The sequence below is a fragment of the Rhynchophorus ferrugineus genome, unplaced genomic scaffold (assembly GCF_030347505.1).
Source record: "Rhynchophorus ferrugineus isolate W39M unplaced genomic scaffold, kcgeb_rfMv2 rfM4, whole genome shotgun sequence".
NCBI lineage: Eukaryota > Metazoa > Arthropoda > Insecta > Coleoptera > Curculionidae > Rhynchophorus > Rhynchophorus ferrugineus.
Genome location: NW_027472583.1, coordinates 52349565 through 52369673, shown reverse-complemented (window position 1 = coordinate 52369673; position 20109 = coordinate 52349565). Strand labels below are relative to the sequence as shown.

The window sequence follows — 20109 nt, the reverse complement described above, 5'->3', positions numbered from 1 at the left end:
ATTATGTATGCTAAAAACAGAAATGCAACTAAAATACTCTAGCAAGTGGCCAGCAAAGGTTCTAATAAAGAAATTACTTATTTTTTTAGAAATAGGCCTAAAAAAGGTACAGAGTAATTCAGATGGCTGAATAATATGGTCACAGTTAGTGTTGGGAACAATCGACTGAAATCGACTATCGTTCAGTAATTGACTACTTTTTACTATCGACTATTTCAGTCGCTATTTTTGGTTCGACTGTTTTTACTAGTAACTGTTTTCAGTTGCTATTTTCAGTCCGACTGATTTTATTACTATTTACTATCGACTGTTTCAGTCGTTTACTTTTAGTTACTATTTTCGGTTCTACTAGTTCATTCGACTGATTTTTAACGTTCTGGCCTTCCGTCCTAACCTCGACCTTGAAAGTAATGCGCCGGATGTATGCTTATATAGATTTATATGTAATATATGTGGTTTTATGTTTTTTTTTAGTTTGCTTATGAATAACTATATATTGTAAATTAATATAGCAGCATTTTGGAACGCTAGTTTTCGAGGACAAAAAAAATAAATTGTAAATGATAAATAGTAAAATACTTTTGACTGGCGTAATAGGTAATACTTTGGACTAGTATAATAGGTAATACTTTTTTGATAAACTTTCACGATTTTTGTCCAAGCCTCTTGTTTGTCGAAACTTTTTGCCTAAAATCTTGAAAACTAAAATTAGGTTCCAAAGGTTTCAGAAATTGCATACATCCAAAAGAATTGAAGAATTTTTTACAGTAGCAGTTGTTAAATTTCTTTTAAAAATTTTAACCGTAAAGAGTTGAATAAAGTATATTAAATATTTGTAATAAATACATTTTCTGATAGGAAAACTATACTTTAATATTTAACAATTTATTTTGCACCACAGTTTTTATTTGTTAACGAATGGACTATCGTAACAGAACGTGTTCAACTTTTAAAGCCCATTGAAATAATGACCACTGAGTTATCTGGTGAAAGATATCCCAACGATGTCTTTAAATATACGGTTAATAAGAGGACTGCAACATTCCATCAAATCCAAGATTTTAACAAGTGAATGGGGAAAAAATGACAAAATTGTCTATTAGATGTCATCAATAAGACTGCCAATTTTAGAAATGAATATGATATGCGGGAAATGCACATTTTTAGATCCTAGATTTAAAAAAGCAAGATTTGGTATTGCGAATAATGCTGAGGTGATACAAAAAGTTATTACAAAAGATGTATCTTCCATTCTAACTTAAAAAAATACAAATATAGTTCCACAACTCGAAATTCAAGACAAAACTACTGACCAAGAAGGTATTGACATCTGGAGATATTTTGATAAAAAAATGGCTAGAATGAAAGAAATAATTACTCCAAGTACTGCAACTTTACAGATTTAGCAGTATTTGGAAATTTAATTTATTGGGCGTTTAGAAAACCCATTGGATTTTTGGCAAACCCATAAAATGAAACTACCTGAATTATATCAGTTACACGTAAAATATTCCTCTATACCCGCAACATCTGTCCCCTGGAACGAGTTTTTTCAAAATCTGATCAAATAATTAACGATCGAAGAAATCGCCTCACGGGAGAAAAGTTGAACATGATAATATTCACAGTAATTTAAAGATATTTCCGTTCAAAAATAAATAAAACTTTTATTTAAAAAGGATCTGGTAGTTATTGTACGATCATTTTTAGGTTCATCATGGATTAGATTTTTCAATGATTAGGTATATGTTTACATTTTATTTAGAAGTTATGGTTATTGAAAATCTTTAGTTTTTAGGTTTTATTTAAATTGTATTGTATTATTTATATTTATTATGCTATGTTATTTAAAAATAGCAATTAATATACCAACACAGGATAAAACATTTGTGGTGTTATTATTCCATTCCTTTTTACAAATCCACAGAACATTCAGTATAAAAGTTATCCTACTTCCTTTAAAATTATATTATTTATTACATGATAATAGAAATTAGTATTTTTTTCCTTTCCTTTTTTAAAGCTATCTGGTGAATGAATATATATACATCTCTGTCTTGCTTATACTACCATTGGAGAATATAAAGACATTTAAAATTAACTGCTCCAAGCATTTATCTCCGTCCTTTCCTATCTCACATTTAATACAGACAAGAATTCGTACATCTTCGTCTGACATCACGAATGGAAAAAAAACCAGTCGAATCGCGCATTTGACTGCAAATAGTAATTACTATTTTCAGTCGCTATCGCAGTTTATATCGCTTGACTATCGACTGTTTCGACTGTTTTATGACTATCGACTGTTTCGGCTGTTTTCAGTCGATAGTTCCCAACGCTAGTCACAGTGTAACGTCTTCCTCCCTATCACTGTATATTCAATCAAATGGAATTTTGGATGTGGCAAATAATTATTACAATAGACACGCAGACAGCTCGAGAAAGAATACTTTATTTCACTGCAAAAAATAAAATTTACGGAGCATGTGCGAATCAACAAATTTAACAATTTTATTACATTGAAACTTGATTATAACAATTCTTTAAAAAAATTAAATAAAAATATTGTTCCTTACTGTATCAAGCCACTCAATCGTAAATATTTTTTTGCAAATGGCATAACCTGATACTGCGAGATACGATATCTAAAAAGAAGGGTGTTTTTCCCCCAGGGTTTCCATCACCAACCGTCCCGATCTCCAGTACGCGCTTGTGAACTTGACCGTATGGCAGCCAAGCGAGCAGTCAGTCCTGACTGGGCCTCGGCGACATGTGCATACAATGCCGCCTGTTAAGAGATCTCAGGCAGCGATTGCGGAATACCGATTGTCAATTGTTATCGATAGGACAGCGACGCGGCTCGCTCTAGGGAGGGAGGGGGAGCCTCAGAATTTTATTTTGACAGGAACTACTGCCGATGTCGTTTTTCGAGTGGCTTCGTCAACTATCCGATACGTGAAGGGTGAGTCTGGACGTTGCGGCTTCAAATGTCGCGAAGCGACTGTCACATAAATAACTCGCATTATTTTTTCGATTCTTTATAAATCAGAACTAGAGGAAACTTTAGGGGACTAAGGGGACTGTAGTATATTGTACAATTACAGTTAATAATTTATCATCTTCTTTTTGTTAATCTTAAATCACTCATGATATTAAAAATAAATAATTTTATAAGAGTACCCCTTAATATTATATGTCTGATGTCTTCGAGATAACACAAATTATTAAGAATTATCGTTGGGAAACATTAAATGAAAACGACTATCAACCGTTTAGAAATTGGCCTATTTTCAGCGCCGAATACTTATTACCAAATAATATACTAAATTTATAATTAAACATAATTATAAATAATGTATATTAATATAACAGCATACATGAATTCTATTATTCAAGATTATTTGTTAATATAATGCGGAAAAAAGAATACAATTTTAATTGATAAATAGTTAAATGCTCTTGACAGCATTTCAATATGTTCAATATTCAATAGTTGAGGATTGAATAGTTTTTACTAGAAAGTAAAGTTGGAAATATCGAATGAAAATAGTCGAAACAGTCGATAGTCGCAAAACATTCGAACCAATGGATAGTCAAAAAATTGAGACAGAGTTGTATGAATTCCTTCTCGTACTATTTTTGAGAAAAAAGAATGTTGCAAAGAACAGTTTCATTTTAAATGATTGAAAATGTCATCGTTTGTTATTTGTATATTACGTGGTGGTTATAATTAATATATAATATTCTATAATTTTTTCACTTTAGAAAGGCATTTACCGAGAACAATTTGTACGATATATACTGATCAACATATTTTTTATCATTGTCTACAACATTTTCCTCATCTTTCTAACAATATAGAGATACCGTGTCGATACCCATTTTTTAATATATACTTTAAAGCCTGCTTTTTACCAATGAGATCGACTGACCAACTTAGAAAACATCGCAGAAGACATCCGGTCTTACCCAGCCTGGTGTAACTGAGATCATTTTCCTTGTCGGATTTTGCACTCTTGCCCAAGATAATAAAAAGATAATTTACTTAAATGACATTTCGTTAATTAATAATAACTTGAAACTGATTAGATTTTGAAGAAGGCCATTGAAGATTTTTTTTTCATTTTATTGTTTTGTTTAAATCGCTATGTTTGAAATTTATTGGCTCATTTAATTTCTATGCAGCGTATGTTTAGCATTTTTCTATGTTTTCGTGCCCTACTTACTAACAAATGTATGATGACTGTAAAAATATTGATCAGAATATAAACTCAAAATGTGTTCAAATAGAACAATGTCAAAATTATGAAGGTAAACATGACTACGTTACAAGATGTTTATCATCAAACCAATCAACATTTGAATAACGTCGAAATATTGTATTACCTTTTTTAAAAAAATGTATTAAGGAAGCCATACAATTTTTAGAGAATTAATTTATTTAAAGAAATATAATTTGGCTAAGTATCCCAACGTGAATATGTTGTTACTTCAGGCTATTTAACCAAGATAACATAAGGGCTGAAAACTAAAAAGTCCCGGGCATAACAAAAAACACGTAGGTATATGTAGAAATAACTGCATTTCATATTTCTTTGATGCATTCAATTTGATAGGATCTATTGAAGTTCTATATTTTAGTTTTATTATATTGAACACAAATTCCTCATTTTTTCCCGTTAATTATAGATCATACATCTTATGATATTTGTAACATTGTACCTTGAAAACCGACAACGAAAAAAGCCAAAACTTGTGAGGCATGAGGTACAGCTTTGCTCTCATAAAATTAATTCCATTTTGAACCAAAATTGTTCTTAATTTTACTTAACATAGTTGTTGGGGGTTGTATATTTTTGACTCCATGTACTAACAGGTCTAACAAGAATCCCAACTAACACATGGGCCGTAAAGTTCCGGGCAACACATGGATGGTGCTAGTTTTATTGCATCAACCGCTTCTTCAGTTAGTACGAACTTTCAAAAGAAAGCAGTTAAAATTTCATGATATTCCACACATAAACTTACAAGTTATTGTGCTAAAAGTGACACTATTTTTGTTATTTTCAAAACAATGGATCAAAAACAATTTCGTGTTCTAATTTTACACTTGCTTCTTGATGGGAAAAATACCATTCAAGTGGTTTGAAAAGTGTTATAAGGACTGACTGGTCTCTCTATGACCAGTCAGTCCGATGGTGCAGAACGTAGTGGACGTCCAAATGAGGTGGTGACACCAGAAAACATTTAAAAAATTAATATTGCATGAGCATTTAACTATAAGAAACCTCTGGTCAAAGTGGGTGCCGCGTTTGCTTACTGTTGACCAAAAACAAGAACGTGTTAACGATTCTGAGCAGTGTTTGGCCATGTTTAAACATAACAAAGCAACATTTTTCGTTGATATATCACAATGGATGAAACATGGATCTATCACTTTTGGAATCAAAATGATCGTCATCTGAGTGGACAGCAACAGGCCTATTTTGAGGCAAAAAATAAATCGTTCTACAAAAGTGGTATTGTAATGTTAGAGCGGCACTGAAATGATTATGTGGCTCTTGATGGAGATTAAGTTGATAAATAAAGTGTTTTTATACAATTTAATAAATTTATTTGAGAGGTTACACTTAATTCAATTTTAGTACTTAGTACTTTTAGGGTAGTTAAGTATTTTTAGGCCTAATAAAATTTGACTTCTGCCTGGTAAACTGTGTATAAAAACGAATCAAATGTTTCCAGAACAAAATATTTTATTTACAGGCGTCTAATGGCGATCATAGTATCATGTAGATATTAGACGTTGCAAAACATTTCTCCAGAGACTCCTAATGAGTTATCTCACTATTACTTTATGAGCCTAGTGAATTTTAGTAAACGCTAATAATATAAACGGCGATGAATCACTACGAGCGAATAAAAACAACATGTAATGAAACCAAGCTAACCAACTTAATCATCACGACCATAAATATGAACAGCATGAATATATAAACATCGTTCCGATCGAGAGACCTACCACGGGACAAGGAAGAGAGGGTGTGGGCGACCTCCTGTCGCCCCTGGACCTTTCAGACGCGCATTATCGACCTAAAATAATCGAGGATTAGCCGGATTGCTTGCACATGTCACTGTCGCGATACCCCCGACCCCAGCCGCTCACTGTTTGTCCCCGATCATCGAGTGAGCCGGGGAACAGTTGGAGTACACCGGATCGTTTTAAAATCAAAACACTCGAAATTTAAATGAGATGTATCTGTATATCTGAAAGTAATTGGCGACAACGCTTTGCATATATTGAAGGGTTACATGGGTTTGAACATTTCATTTTCCATTTTTATCCTTGTCAAATATATTAAGAATAAATTCCAATGTCTAAAGGAAATATGAAACAATCGCTTCTAAAATCAATCAAAAACTGATCTTATTTGAATTTTAAACATTTTATTTTTTAAGCAACAGATTTTTTAGCAAATTTACTTCGTATAAAAAAACAGACAGGACCAAGGCAAGATGGAAATTTAAAACCAACTACATTTATAATATGAGTAGATAAAATAATAACGAAATGTTAAATAGAAAAAAAAACAGGACTATCCCTAAGAGGGTATAAAAATATGGAAAAAATATAAATATCAGTAGGAGCTTTTGTAGATGTACTAATAACAACTGATAGACCAGACCATCTACACACTTTAACCACTCATATTACATTTTTATCAATGTCAAATATATTAAGAATAAATTCCAATGTCTAAAGGAAATATGAAACAATCGCTTCTAAAATCAATCAAAAACCGATCTTATTTGAATTTTAAACATTTTATTTTTTAAGCAACAGATTTCTTAGCAAATTTACTTCATATAAAAAAACAGACAGGACCAAGGCAAGATGGAAATTTAAAACCAACTACATTTATAATATAAGTAGATAAAATAATAACGAAATGTTAAATAGAAAAAAAAAACAGGACTATCCTAAAGAGGGTATAAAAATGGAATGGAATGGAAATGGAAAAAATATAAATATCAGTAGGAGCTTTTGTAGATGTACTAATAACAACTGATAGACCAGACCATCTACACACTTGGACCACTCATACTCATACTACATTTTTATCCATGTCAAATATATTAAGAATAAATTCCAATGTCTTCAGGAAATATGAAACAATCGCTTCTAAAATCAATCAAAAACTGATCTTATTTGAATTTTAAACATTTTATTTTTTAAGCAACAGATTTCTCAGCAAATTTACTTCGTATAAAAAAAACAGACAGGACCAAGGCAAGATGGAAATTTAAACCCAACTACATTTATAATATGAGTAGATAAAATAATAACGAAATGTTAAATAGAAAAAAAAAACAGGACTATTCTAAAGAGGGTATAAAAATATGGAAAAAATATAAATATCAGTAGGAGCTTTTGTAGATGTACTAATAACAACTGATAGACTAGACCATCTACACACTTGGACCACTCATACTCGGAGGATAGATTATTTCAAGTAGAGATCGGCGATGCAGTCTCCTCTCGGAAACAAATCTCTGCAGGAGTTGCTTCACTAGCCCCAGTTCTGTTCAACTTGTACACGGCTGACTTCCCACTTCCCAAGCAATAAAACACAGCATTTTATGCAGACGACACAGATTTATTCACCACCGATTAAAGTCCTGACGCCATTCCTGACAAAATTCAGACCCAACCCAACCAAGAGATTGGGTGAAAGAAGTTCCGTGCATAAAGCCTCCAAATTGAAAAAGTCTCTATCCCCTGGGTCCAGTAAATATCATAACTGGGTCTCCAATTCGACCACAGCTTCCAATGGTCTAATTCCCCAGAAAGCGACTCTGTATAAAATGCTGGTCCGTCCAATCTGCCTCTACGGAACATAAGTGTAGTAGAGATGCTTCTCTGAGAGACAACTTGCACTACTCCAAGTGTTTCAATCCAAAAAAGTCCGCGCGTTATCCAATGCCCCATGGCTTATGAGGAACGCAAACACCCATTTAGAATCAGGCGACACGAAAATAAGTTAATCAAATCCCTACTCATCCATCAATCTCGATAGTTAAACCAATTATGACAATTCCAGTCGTATTCTAGAGTCTCCATCCCCCGCAAAACCCAATTTTCTTGACCCCGAATCGACATCATCAAAAGACCATTTGATCTAGCTGGTCTTGGACAAAGAAAAAAGACCATCTACACAAAACCTTAAACAAATGGTCACAAATAAGTCATGGTGATGAAAGAACGAGAAGGAATTCAAAGTAAATATCTACGGATAAAAATCAAAGGTAGAAAGGAATGAACGCTAAAATTGGAAAAAACATGAATTTATATTTTGACTATAAGTAGCAAATTCAGTAAAAAAATAGAAACGTCAAGAAAAACAAAAATGGAAGTGTACAATTCAAAATATACCAGGTGAACCGGAAAGTCATTATCGTTTTTTTTCGAAAAAAAAACAACTACAGAACTTTTAAGAAAATGGAAAACATTTATTTATTCAAAGTACTGGCCATTTGATTATTATACATCTTATCCATCTTTCGCGCATTTTATGGATGCCATCCAAAAAAAACTGTTTGTCCTTTGAGCAAAACCATTAATCGAGCCATTTTCTAACTTCTTCGAAATTGGCAGAATGCTGTTCGATGGAAAACCTCAAATATCAAAGGCACGTGTAATGTTTTCACATTATACACAACTCAGAAAGTAGTTCAGTGTTAAAGTCAGTCAGTTTGCTTTTTAAGCACTAACCATATCATATGAGACGTCGTAGAAACGTTGTAGACAACTGTTTTTACGGTGTAATGGTTAGAACGTTGAGCTCGTACGCGGAGGTCGCGGATTCGATTCCCAACAGGACAGCAACTTATTTTTGTTCTAGTTCGATTGGAACATTTGTCAAATCACCTAGACTAGGTAGCGGACACTAGGGCCTGAAACATTCCTTATTGTCATTGTTTAATTATTCCCCTTTTGTCTACATGCACCTAGCACCTTTACTTGGGCTATTCATTGTAATACTTAATAAAATAACTGCGTAATTTATTCAGTAAATATCTAAAACTAAAAAGAAAAATTAACAAAAAAAATTAAACCGACTTCAAAAAATATTGTATATGTATATGTATTTTTGAAGTCGGTTCAATTTTTTTGTTAAAAATATTTTATGAATAAAAAAGAAAAGTAATGCATGCCACAAATTCACGTTTTCAGGCTTGAGACTTGACATTTTCAAAGAGGTATAAACCTATGACGATGCTAGTTTCGCAAAATATCACATGTATAGCTTTGAATCTTGACGTCAGGAGAATAAAATGATATATGTGTCAAATCGTAACAGTGCATACTTAAGCCTAGTGGCATCTGTTAGAACAACCGGTAATGACTTATCGGTACACCTGATAAACCAACCTCACAGGGCAATTGAAAAGTCTGGGCCTGCCATATAGATGGCGCTACTAGAATTAAATCCATATGTTATTTAGTTAGCCCTAACCCCCAAAAGATGCCTATATAAATTTGACAGCTGTCGGATCATCTTTTGTTATTGTGAAAAAAATTGAAAAAAAAGGAATTTCGCGTCTTGATAAAACATTGCTTTTTGAAGGGAAAAAATACAGTTGAAGCAAAAACTTGGCTTGACGCCGAGTTTCCGGACACTGCCCCAGGAAAACTAACTATCAGGGATTGGTATGCTAAGTTTAGACGTGGTGAAATGAGCACAGAAGACGGTGAACGCAGTGGACGCCCAAAAGAGGTTGTTACAGACGAAAACATTTAAAAAATACACAAAATGATTTCGAATGACCGTAAATTGAAATTGAATAAAATAGCAGACACCCTAAAGATATCGACTGAATGTGTACATCATACCATTCACGAATATTTGGGTATGAGAAAGCTATGTGCAAAGTGCATGCCGCGCGAGCTCACTTTTGACGAAAAACAACGACGAGTTGATGATGTTGAGTGTTTGAAGATGATCAAGAGTAATAAACCCGAGTTTTTGCGTCGATATGTGACAATGGGTGAAACATGGTTCCATCATTTCACTCCGAAGTCCAATCGACAGTCATTGGAGTAGACTGGACACGATGAACTCGCTCCAAAGCGTGGGAAAACGCGACAGTCGGCTGGCAAGGTTATGGCGCCTGTATTTTGGGACGCGCATGGAACTATTTTCACTGACTACCTTGAAAAAGAAAAGGCCATCAACAGCGACTATTAAATAGCGTTATTGAACCGTTTGAAAGACCAAATCGCCGAAAAACGGCCGCCTTTGAAGAAAAAGAAAGTGCTGCTTCACCAAGACAATGCACCGTGTCACAAGTCAGTGAAAACGATGGCAAAAATCCATGATTTGGGCTTCGAATTGCTTTCTCATCCACCGTATGCTTCAGATCTGGCTCCCAGCGACTATTTCATGTTCTCAAGTCTCAAAAGAATGATCGCTGGGAAGAAATTTTCGTTGAATGAAGAGGTGATAGCCGAAACTGAAGCCTATTTTGAAACAAAGGGCAAATCGTACTACAAAAATGGTATCGAAAAGTTGGAGGGTCGTTAGAAAAACTAATTTTGCCAAAAAAATGTGTTTTACTATAGTAGGCCGGGGACTTTTCAACCGACCTATTAATAATTCACTTGCCAGACGTAGGTATTGTCAAAAAGGTTCACGATTATCAATATTTGTCTTTTCATTATTACCAACTTACGTACAAAGAAAACAAAATACGAAATAATTTTATAGACGATTTAACATATTGTTAAAATGTAATCAAAACTAAATACCAATCGACAACGTACGCAACACAAAAAAAAGAACAAAGTTTTGCCGGGGCAGACATTTGTCGCAGCCTTCGGTTCTCCCGATAAGAAGATTAAACCATAATCATGATGTAGCTAAGTGGCCGTGTCGTGACAGCGAAGCACGAGGGGTCCGACCTGACTGACGGACACACAAACAGACAGGACGAGCCCCCTCACGGTCGCACATCTGTCGACTTCGACTGCTACCGTTGCCGCGGCCTCCTCCGTAAGCCCATCGGCCCCCCTCCGACCTCCCGGGGCGAACGCGACACAACAATGGGCTGGAGATCGAATTAAAATCGTATAAATCTCTTTCTCCGGGGCACCGATAGGACGGGGAGGAACGCCTTATGCGATTATTAGGGCAATAAAAAATTTATTAGTGGGTGTTTAGAGGGCCCGGAGCTTTTGCGGCCTGGTTTTGATCGATGACGGTGGCTCGAGCCCGGCGGGTGATCCATCCATCCATCCCGCGGCTGTTGCCCGACGGACTACGATGGTCTTGATAATGAAGTCGTCGTGTTTATCGTTTAAGGATGAACTTAGGCTTTAACGCTGATCCTATAACTATATCTGCAACTAAAGTTCATGAAAATGTTCGTAAACAAATTTGGGCTACCATATATCCACCCATGAGGAATCACCAAGATTGCAATACGAAATAATTGGTACCATGTGGTCAGAGTGACTAAAAACTAGAACGACAGCGGAGCTCAAGCGCTCTTAAATAAAACGAAAAACATTTCAATTTAGTTTGGTTATGTTTGATGCTTTTATTGGTTGTTTTATTGTTCGTTGAAAAATTCTAGGTGTACCAGAAAGTCATTACCGTTTTTTTTCGAAAAAAGACCACATAATTTTCAAGAAAATGGAAACATTTATTAATTTTTCATCTTTCTGTTTGTCCTTTGAGCAAAACCATTCATCGAGTAATTTTCTAACTTCTTCGAAATTGGCAAAGTGCTGCTCTGCAAGCGCGTGTCACATTGATACAAGAAGTTAATAGTCGGACGGGGCAAGGTCTGGAGAGTATGGCGAGTGCGATAATATGTTCCATCCAAGTGATTTCAATTCTTTCTTGATCGGTTCTGGTTTATGATAGAGCTCGTTATCATGCTGTAAAATCGCTTTACCGTGTCTTCGGGCTCATTCTGAACGTTTTCACCATGTTTCAATAGTTCGCAATACACTACCTCACTCTGCTTCCATCAAACACAGAGCACTGTCTTGCAACCAAAACGATTTGGCATTGAAGTCAAACGGTCGGCTTCGCCAGATGATAGCCATGAATTTTTGAATGAAATTCACTATTCATCACCCGTCACTACGTAGAAATGACTTCCAATTATGCCTTTGAAGCAGCATTTTACAGACAATATTTAGATTTTCCATTTACCATCTTTTGGATTATCCCCATAGCTCGTAATCAATCGCTAATCGTTTCTTGGGCCATATTTATTGCTTCTGTCATTTGATTTTGAGTTTCGGCTTGGTATTCATCCAATAACTCTTGCAGTTTCGTATCTTCAAACTTTTTCGGTTTTTTTCGGAACCAGAAGGATTTTTGTCTTGCATATCGAAATCATCACTTTTGAATTTTCGAAACCACGCCTCGCATGTTTTTAAGGTTAGAGCATACTCACCATAAGTTTCTACCAGCAAACAATAACCTTCAACGGCATTTTTCTTTTAATTAAATTAAAAATGATGATGATGATTGAGGTCAGTAGAATAAAATGACATATGTGTCAAATCATAACATTGCATAATTAAGACTAACGACATGTGTTAGAAAAACCGGTGATGACTTTCTGATACACCTCGTAAATTCAGCTAAGGTTTCTCTTTGAAAAACAATTCATGGCAATACGAATACAGTTACCAATATTTTAGAATTAATAGAATTGAAAGTCTAAACACTTAACTTGAAATAACTTAATAATTAACTAGATATTTACTAATATATTTGTCTTCTTCATTATAGATTTTTTTTGATACGTACATTAATTCGATAACATACATATTAAGTAAGAAACATGAACAGTGAAAACAAACATATAACATATATGACAAATATAACTATGTACTAACGGTAATTCGCATCGTATTCTAATTGGAATCGAGTAAAAATTTACCAAGAACAGAATTGAAATGTGTAGTGATTGTTTATGGTAAAGCAAACTATGTTGATTGACTGACTTGACCTGACTTGAATCGTTGAAGTCAATCAAATATGCGTTGAATTACCTCACGTGCTCAGTACACTGATGATGATGATTTCATAAACATTAAATACATAAACAGCTAGCACGATAGAATGAAATTGAGCGATTCCGAAGACGCAGTTCTTCTATGATTCAGGGACGAGCAGCATACCACTGATCCGGAAATTAATTATGGTGCCAACAAATTAGTTACAATTGAGTAAATGATACTCGTTTGTCAATATTGTAGGGAATCTACTACGTTGTTATGTAGGTGGAAAAGTAAAATTGTCACAATTGGTCCCACCATCACGTCCATTACTAGAACTGAGCTAGAACATTATTCTAACCACTGCTTGGACAACATTAAAAAATATAACAGTTGTTGACCACCAAATCACATCGTTTGGCGCAAAGCATATTATACGATTATTCGAAAAAGATTATTCTGTAATTATTACCAGACATAAGTTAATGAAACCTTAAACAATTGCAGATAAAATGACAAATGTATCACCTACTTGGAGCGCTGTCACTATCAGACGCAGATGCAGATAATTAATTCTTATAAATTTATATTATGGGCAATCCGGATGCGGAAACCGATACACATTCCACCAGTAAAACAAAATCTACATAGTCCAAATATATAGTATACATGGTCCATAATATCTTCATCAGACCTGACTAAACACCTGCCGGTGAGTACGCGAGAAGGATTAATTTGCCGATAATCGACGAAGTGATTATTGTTATTGTCGGAAAAAACTTGCAAGATAGATAGGTAGGAAATACGAAGTTTACCGATTACGTAACGTACTTTTAAGGATCCACGAAACCCAAGAAGATCTACGGTGTTCAACACGCTCATGGAAAAAATACATGAGGAACCCTTCGAACGCTCTCTGGTCCCATTAGATTAGATCCATTTTTACACAGCATTTAAACTTTGTGAATGACGGTGGATGAGGTAGAATTTCCCATGCGAGCTGCAAGAGTATACCCTTCATAACTCTTAAAACGAGATTAACCATTACTTTTTGCACTTAGGTTTTCATAATAAATACACTTAATAAACCCCACTCACAATACGTCATACCTCGCAAGTAATGAAACTGCAATTCTAAAACGGTTCGAAATGGCATTTTCAGTCAATTCATATGATGGCCATTTTCTCTTATTTTCGATCACTCCAATCGCATATAAACGTCTGGAACAGCTGTTTCATCAAATGATTAGCTGTATGAAGATTTTTTTAGTTTGTGCTGGATTATTTTCCTAAAAGTCTTACATTGTCCTCTTTTAAATCGATAAAACAAAAACCGACAATAGGAATATGACGAACAGCATCATCGTAAGTTTTTAAAAGAATTTGATAGGCTTATGCGGCAGATTTCCTCAAGTCAAACTACAAAAGTAGCGTCTACATACACTGAATAACTCAATAACACTAAACGGAAAACAATACCATCGAATTAACAGTTAACATTGATACTTCGCATTGTAATTATTCCCTGATCAAAATTCATACAAGCACCTAATAAATGAAACAAAATATAAGTCATTCCAAATGAGTAAAAAGCAAAAAATTGCCACCTTCCGTGGGGAAACAAACATTTTATTCAATTGTACAACTAAATAACTTGACCACGATCTACAACACTTCCCAGAGTCAAAACTATACCAAACTGCTGTATCCATCACAGCTCTATGTTTTGACTAAATGCAAGAGATCTATTCTCCTCTCCGCACGATACTGTTACCCAGATATCAGACAACAAACTGCAAAAACAACTCCAGATTTTTATATCGAGAACAAATAATTTTTCTAATTAGTAGAAAAAAAATCACAGCATAAAATGTAACACTTAAAATCAATTATTAACCAATAATTGACAATCTTTTCATGACCTATAACTAAAAATTTTAAATAAGGTTTTAACAAGAATCTACTTGCAATTAAGTTCAAATTCTTCGAAAGCAAAGTTTAATGTGTGTTTTTAAACGACAGAAACCTCTCGAGTTCGTCCTACTAATCAACTGGTGTTACTACAAAGTTTTAATCAGTTCAGCTATCAACGCGACATAGTAAAAACATCCGATATCAATCTGCGGCCAAGAAAAACAAAAACATTTTCTCCAAACAGAAAACCATCACCATTTATCGAAGACTTCGTTACTGACCGCTCTCGCGACTTCCCTCCCACCTCCCACGACTCCTCCAATACCCCACCCCTTCGACCCCCGCGTTCAACCCCGTTACTCGCCCCCAAACCAATCTGCTAATGGACGCGGGGGGGAACGGCTACCGCCGCCGCTCCGAAAATAACTCGATCACGGGGTTGCAACCCCCGAAAGGGGGCCGACGCGATGGTCGGGGCGATAACCGAGGCGTGACGAGGGACCCGGGGACGCGAGGAGTAGGTGGCGGCGGCCGTCGATCGAGGGGGGAACCGAGCGTCACTCGCGCCCGTCATTAATAATTCACCTACGCCGGTGATGAGCAAAAGGTATAATTTCGTTTTCGGGAGACGATGGTGAATGACGAAGACACAAAGGTTCAGCCGACGGTATTGGACCGGAGTTTCCATTAGGGAACCGACAATTATTCGTTACTTAGTGGGGACGATTTATTTTCTGGAAGTAATGATAATTTGCCTCTAGTACTCTGCTCACACGCTGCTTTAACAATCGAAGGTTCAACTACTCAGGTCGAGATTGAAATAATTGAATTTACTTACTTATTAAAAATAGATAAGGTATATTTAGTCTCACATTTTCACAACAGATAAGATTTATCAGTTATTTTGTTAATGTTTGCCAACTGTTTATTCCATTTTATCCATCAATCTCCCTCGACACATGCAACAACGCATATGAAAGACAATTACAGAATGGTGAAAAGGAAAGTAATACTCGTAAAAAGTAAATACTCTTATTTCTTATGCAACATTTGCACTAATCCAAAAATTGTAACAATGTTAACTGCACTGCAAGAAAAACCAAAAGTTAAGCAGACACTACCTATCAATAATTGGACACAAAGTGCAAGTTTAATCTATATGGTCGAAAATGTATTTACAGAACCTTTAAAGCAATTAAAATATTTTTCCCCCTTATAGTTCATAGCTTCTTGTAATTTCCTAATATAAATCTAATTTTCTAATTTATAAGTAAACAATAATTTTCTACTACAAAATTAAGATAACATAATGTATATACGTAGTACACATTTTTTGTTATGTTATTTACACTCAAGGACATCATTATAATATTATAGACAAAAATAGTCCAGAGTTTTTGCAACCGTGTAATTCCACAAAGAACATTTCATTATCTGTTAAAATATTAAAAATATGTAAACTAAAAGGGCATAATTTTTACTTATAAAAAAAAATCAAGAAACACAAAATATAATAAAGCTGACTTACATATTGTTTTAAATTTTGAGATATTAAGTAAACCATTAAGGTAAGTTCAGCTCTATGATCACTAATATTATTATCTTATTCAGAAAAATAAAAAATATCATAAATTAAAAATGTGTATAATTAACTTTGTATTTTTAATAACTGCTTTGCTGTGTTGCTATACAAAAATATATCACTTAAATCTCAAAAATATACGAAAATGAGAAAATAATACCATATTAAACGCCAAGAACACCCTCTGTATAGAAGGTCAAATATTAACACTCAAAATATATCAATCATATGATCATCAGAGCGATCAACAATAATAAATATATATTAATAGAGGAATAATTAATATATAAAAAAATTAAATATAATTTAAAACCTACCTGACAATATCGTGGATTCGTGAGGATGGTGTATCAGACGGTGTGTTCTTGAGGACGACAGTTAAGAGCTGCATCAAGGAGGCGCTTAGAGGATCGGACGGTAATAAGTCCTCACATTCCAAATCCTTCAAAAAACAAAATTTAATTCGTTTCCTACCTTAAAAACCTCATAAAACAAAACAAAAAATCATGTAGCTTAACATTTTGACAAAACTATATCATAAATGTTTAAATCACTGTCTAAAATACAGATCTCGAAAACAAAATATTACAAAAGTATTTTATCAAAAGACCCCTTCAACTAACGAGAAACAATAAATAATACAAGCAACATTCTACTATGCAGACAACACCGAAATAAACTGGAAAGCCTTGTCATAGAAAATAAAAAAAACTAATGAATATGCCAATCTAGTCGAATCAAGCATCCCCCAATCATAATACACAACCAATCGGTCAAATGATCTGCGAAAACAACCCCATTCCTAAAAGCACAAAGCAGCGACCGGAAAAAAGGGGTGAGACTTGCTCTTTTTTACAGTAAAATTGCCCAATGGTCCAAGACGTTCGAGTTTCCAGGATTGCGGAAGAAGGAATCCCGCGGGGTCGTTTACTAAAATTACAAGAAAAACGAGGCCTGATATATCACAGCGATCCCTACCCTCTCGGAAATGTCTATGCTAATGCAAAATAGCGGTAATAAAAATTCATTGCCGAGTCAGATTCGGTATACCGCTCGTAAAATACATAGCATGTAAAATATAAAATAAAAGTAACGTTCTGAATATCTAAAAGGATTACAGATGAAAATTATCCTTTAAATGTGAATATTTTAAAATAAAAACTAGACTTAGAAAATTAGTAGCGATTAGCGCGTGAGTTGAAAAAAAAAACCAGACCATAGTACGAGGTATCCAGCAATACCTGTAATATAAAAACTGACTCCAATCAATAACTAAGTTTCCGATGAAAAAAACATCAATATATATATATATATATATATATATATATATATATATATATATATATATATATATTCTTGATTTTTTTTAAAGCTTGTTAAATCAAAAAAAAAATGTTTAAAGGATAAAAGTAGCTCAAACTATACAGAACATTATAGGTACTATTGACTAATGACACTTGTAAGTAGTTTTAGTAGCTATGTATGAAATCCATAAAAATAATTCTTTTACATGGCTTTTACAAATTTAACTAAAATATTAGCTAATCATTCTGAATATTATCCAAGAACTTCAAGGAACGCAGTCAGTATTAAAAGATTATAAAAGAACTTAAAAGAATATTACAAAAACTTTGGAAAAAAAGTTAATTGATTTCCCATTATCGATAATACCTTATCAAATAAAGCTAATTTTCGTCTAAATGACTTCATATACCGTCAACATTATCCTCATACTCCTTATTGGAGTGAAAATAAAACTTTAAACCTAAATCACCGCTCGCAATGTCAAAGAGGTCAAAAATGAAGATATTCTTCATTCAGAACTTCAAGAATATCACTCCAATAAGGTAGAACTATTAAAGATTAATTCACGTTAGAAACAAAACACAAAAATAATACAATAATATAAAATTATATCAACTACTACTAGTATTTGAAAAAATTATCTTAAAAAGACCATAAGATTTGGCACGACGGAACCATTCACAAGTTTCAGAAGTTGTTACCACAGTAATGCACTAAACTTCTAAACTCTTACATTCTAATAAAAATATTTGAAATATGACGAAGATAAAACAAACGATAAAAGAAGCGAGAACAAATCTGCTATAAGACACCCTACTCTCATGATAACACAAGCAAACAAGAAGTGCAAAGCGTGGATAACATAGGAGTAGCAAGCAAATACAAGAAAATCAATTTTTTTTCCTGTGCCATACTGAAATATATACAATTAAAAAAGCATAGCAAAATGATAATTAATATGCGAACATTATTCCTGTACAGACTAAGTAAGGACCAATAGGTCCTTTTTGATAAATAGCTAGTTTTAAGTGGTTGTAAAAAAATAAAAAGAAACAGTGGACTTATATTATGACTTACTTGGAGTCGCTTATTCAGGAGATCTATGGCAGGGGTCAATTTATTAGATAAAATCACATACTGGGCATTCTTGCTGCCTTCTGGGCCCTTGCATGCTATTTGCCACAAATTACAGCAAATTATCAGTGTTCTGAAACAAAATAAAATCACAGTATAGACTGCCTACATCATCCGGAACACTTACTTAACGGAAATACAGCCGTTTCCATCTAAGCCAAGGGTGAGTAATTTTCCAAGAACTGAAAATCCACCCACTCCTTGGAATACCAACAGATCATTACCGTTTCCTTTCGATAACAATCGAGATAACTCGTTGAGAATGCGATCTAATTGGCTAAGACTGGCTGGTGATAAACCTGCAAAAATGATATTTTGTTTTAAATATCCTCAAATTATTTACAAATTGTAATTATTCTAAAAAAGGTTTACATTATGAGAACTGTTAATTAGAAACCAAAAATATACAACCTAGAAAAACAGATCATATTTACCTTGACTAGCTTGACTGGTTAAAGTTCCTATAGTGTTGATATTCCTGTTGAGATTTTTCTTATTACCACTATCAGTCAGTATTGGTTTATAAGATGTTTCAAACTCAGCTCCTTTTGTAGTCATGCGTTGCCTGATCTTCTTACAGCGTTTCCTGTAAGATTTTCCCCTCTCCTTCGCTGCAATATCCTTCGGATCCTCCTTTCCATCCGGAGCATCGACAATCTGCTTCAAGTTGTACTGCTCCAGTTCATTCGATGACAGTCCTGGATTGGTCTGTCGCACAGCATCTTGATGTAAACGTCCTCTAAGGTGACTCATCAAATAGACCTCAGACTTAATCTATAAAATAATATAATAGTTTACGTTAATAAGTATATTTATTACCTCTAAATTAACAAAAGGAAATAAAAATCCAGAAGTACTTAAACCATATGGGCAAGTCAGTCTATGAGTTGAAAAACACAGAAAATATAATCACTAGCATGAATACTAAATGATCAATGAAAATGATATGAACATAATTGAGCAAACATAATGAGGTTTACTATCAAGTTATTTTGTTAGTAATATCAATAAAAAAAAACAAGTTCAATTGTTATCTAAAATAAATAAAATATAAAAGTAATTTCAGGATTTTACCCTATAACTATCGTTTAACCAAGTTCTCATATATATACTATTTATATCTCATATATACTATTTAATAATAGTCCAGTTGCCT

General features: G+C 34.0%; 1 protein-coding gene across 4 annotated transcripts in view; it reads right to left on the bottom strand.

Annotated features, from left to right (window-relative positions):
* Nucleotides 1-20109, bottom strand: part of ssp3 (short spindle 3) — a 62641-nt gene that overhangs the window by 34476 nt on the left and 8056 nt on the right. For all 4 annotated transcript variants that reach the window (XM_076403793.1, XM_076403795.1, XM_076403794.1 and 1 more), the window contains exons 18-21: nucleotides 19388-19727; nucleotides 19081-19252; nucleotides 18897-19026; nucleotides 16832-16956 (exon numbers count right to left, since the gene is read on the bottom strand). In XM_076403793.1, coding sequence (XP_076259908.1) covers nucleotides 16832-16956; nucleotides 18897-19026; nucleotides 19081-19252; nucleotides 19388-19727 — 767 coding nt within the window. The remainder of the gene's footprint in view (nucleotides 1-16831; nucleotides 16957-18896; nucleotides 19027-19080; nucleotides 19253-19387; nucleotides 19728-20109) is intronic.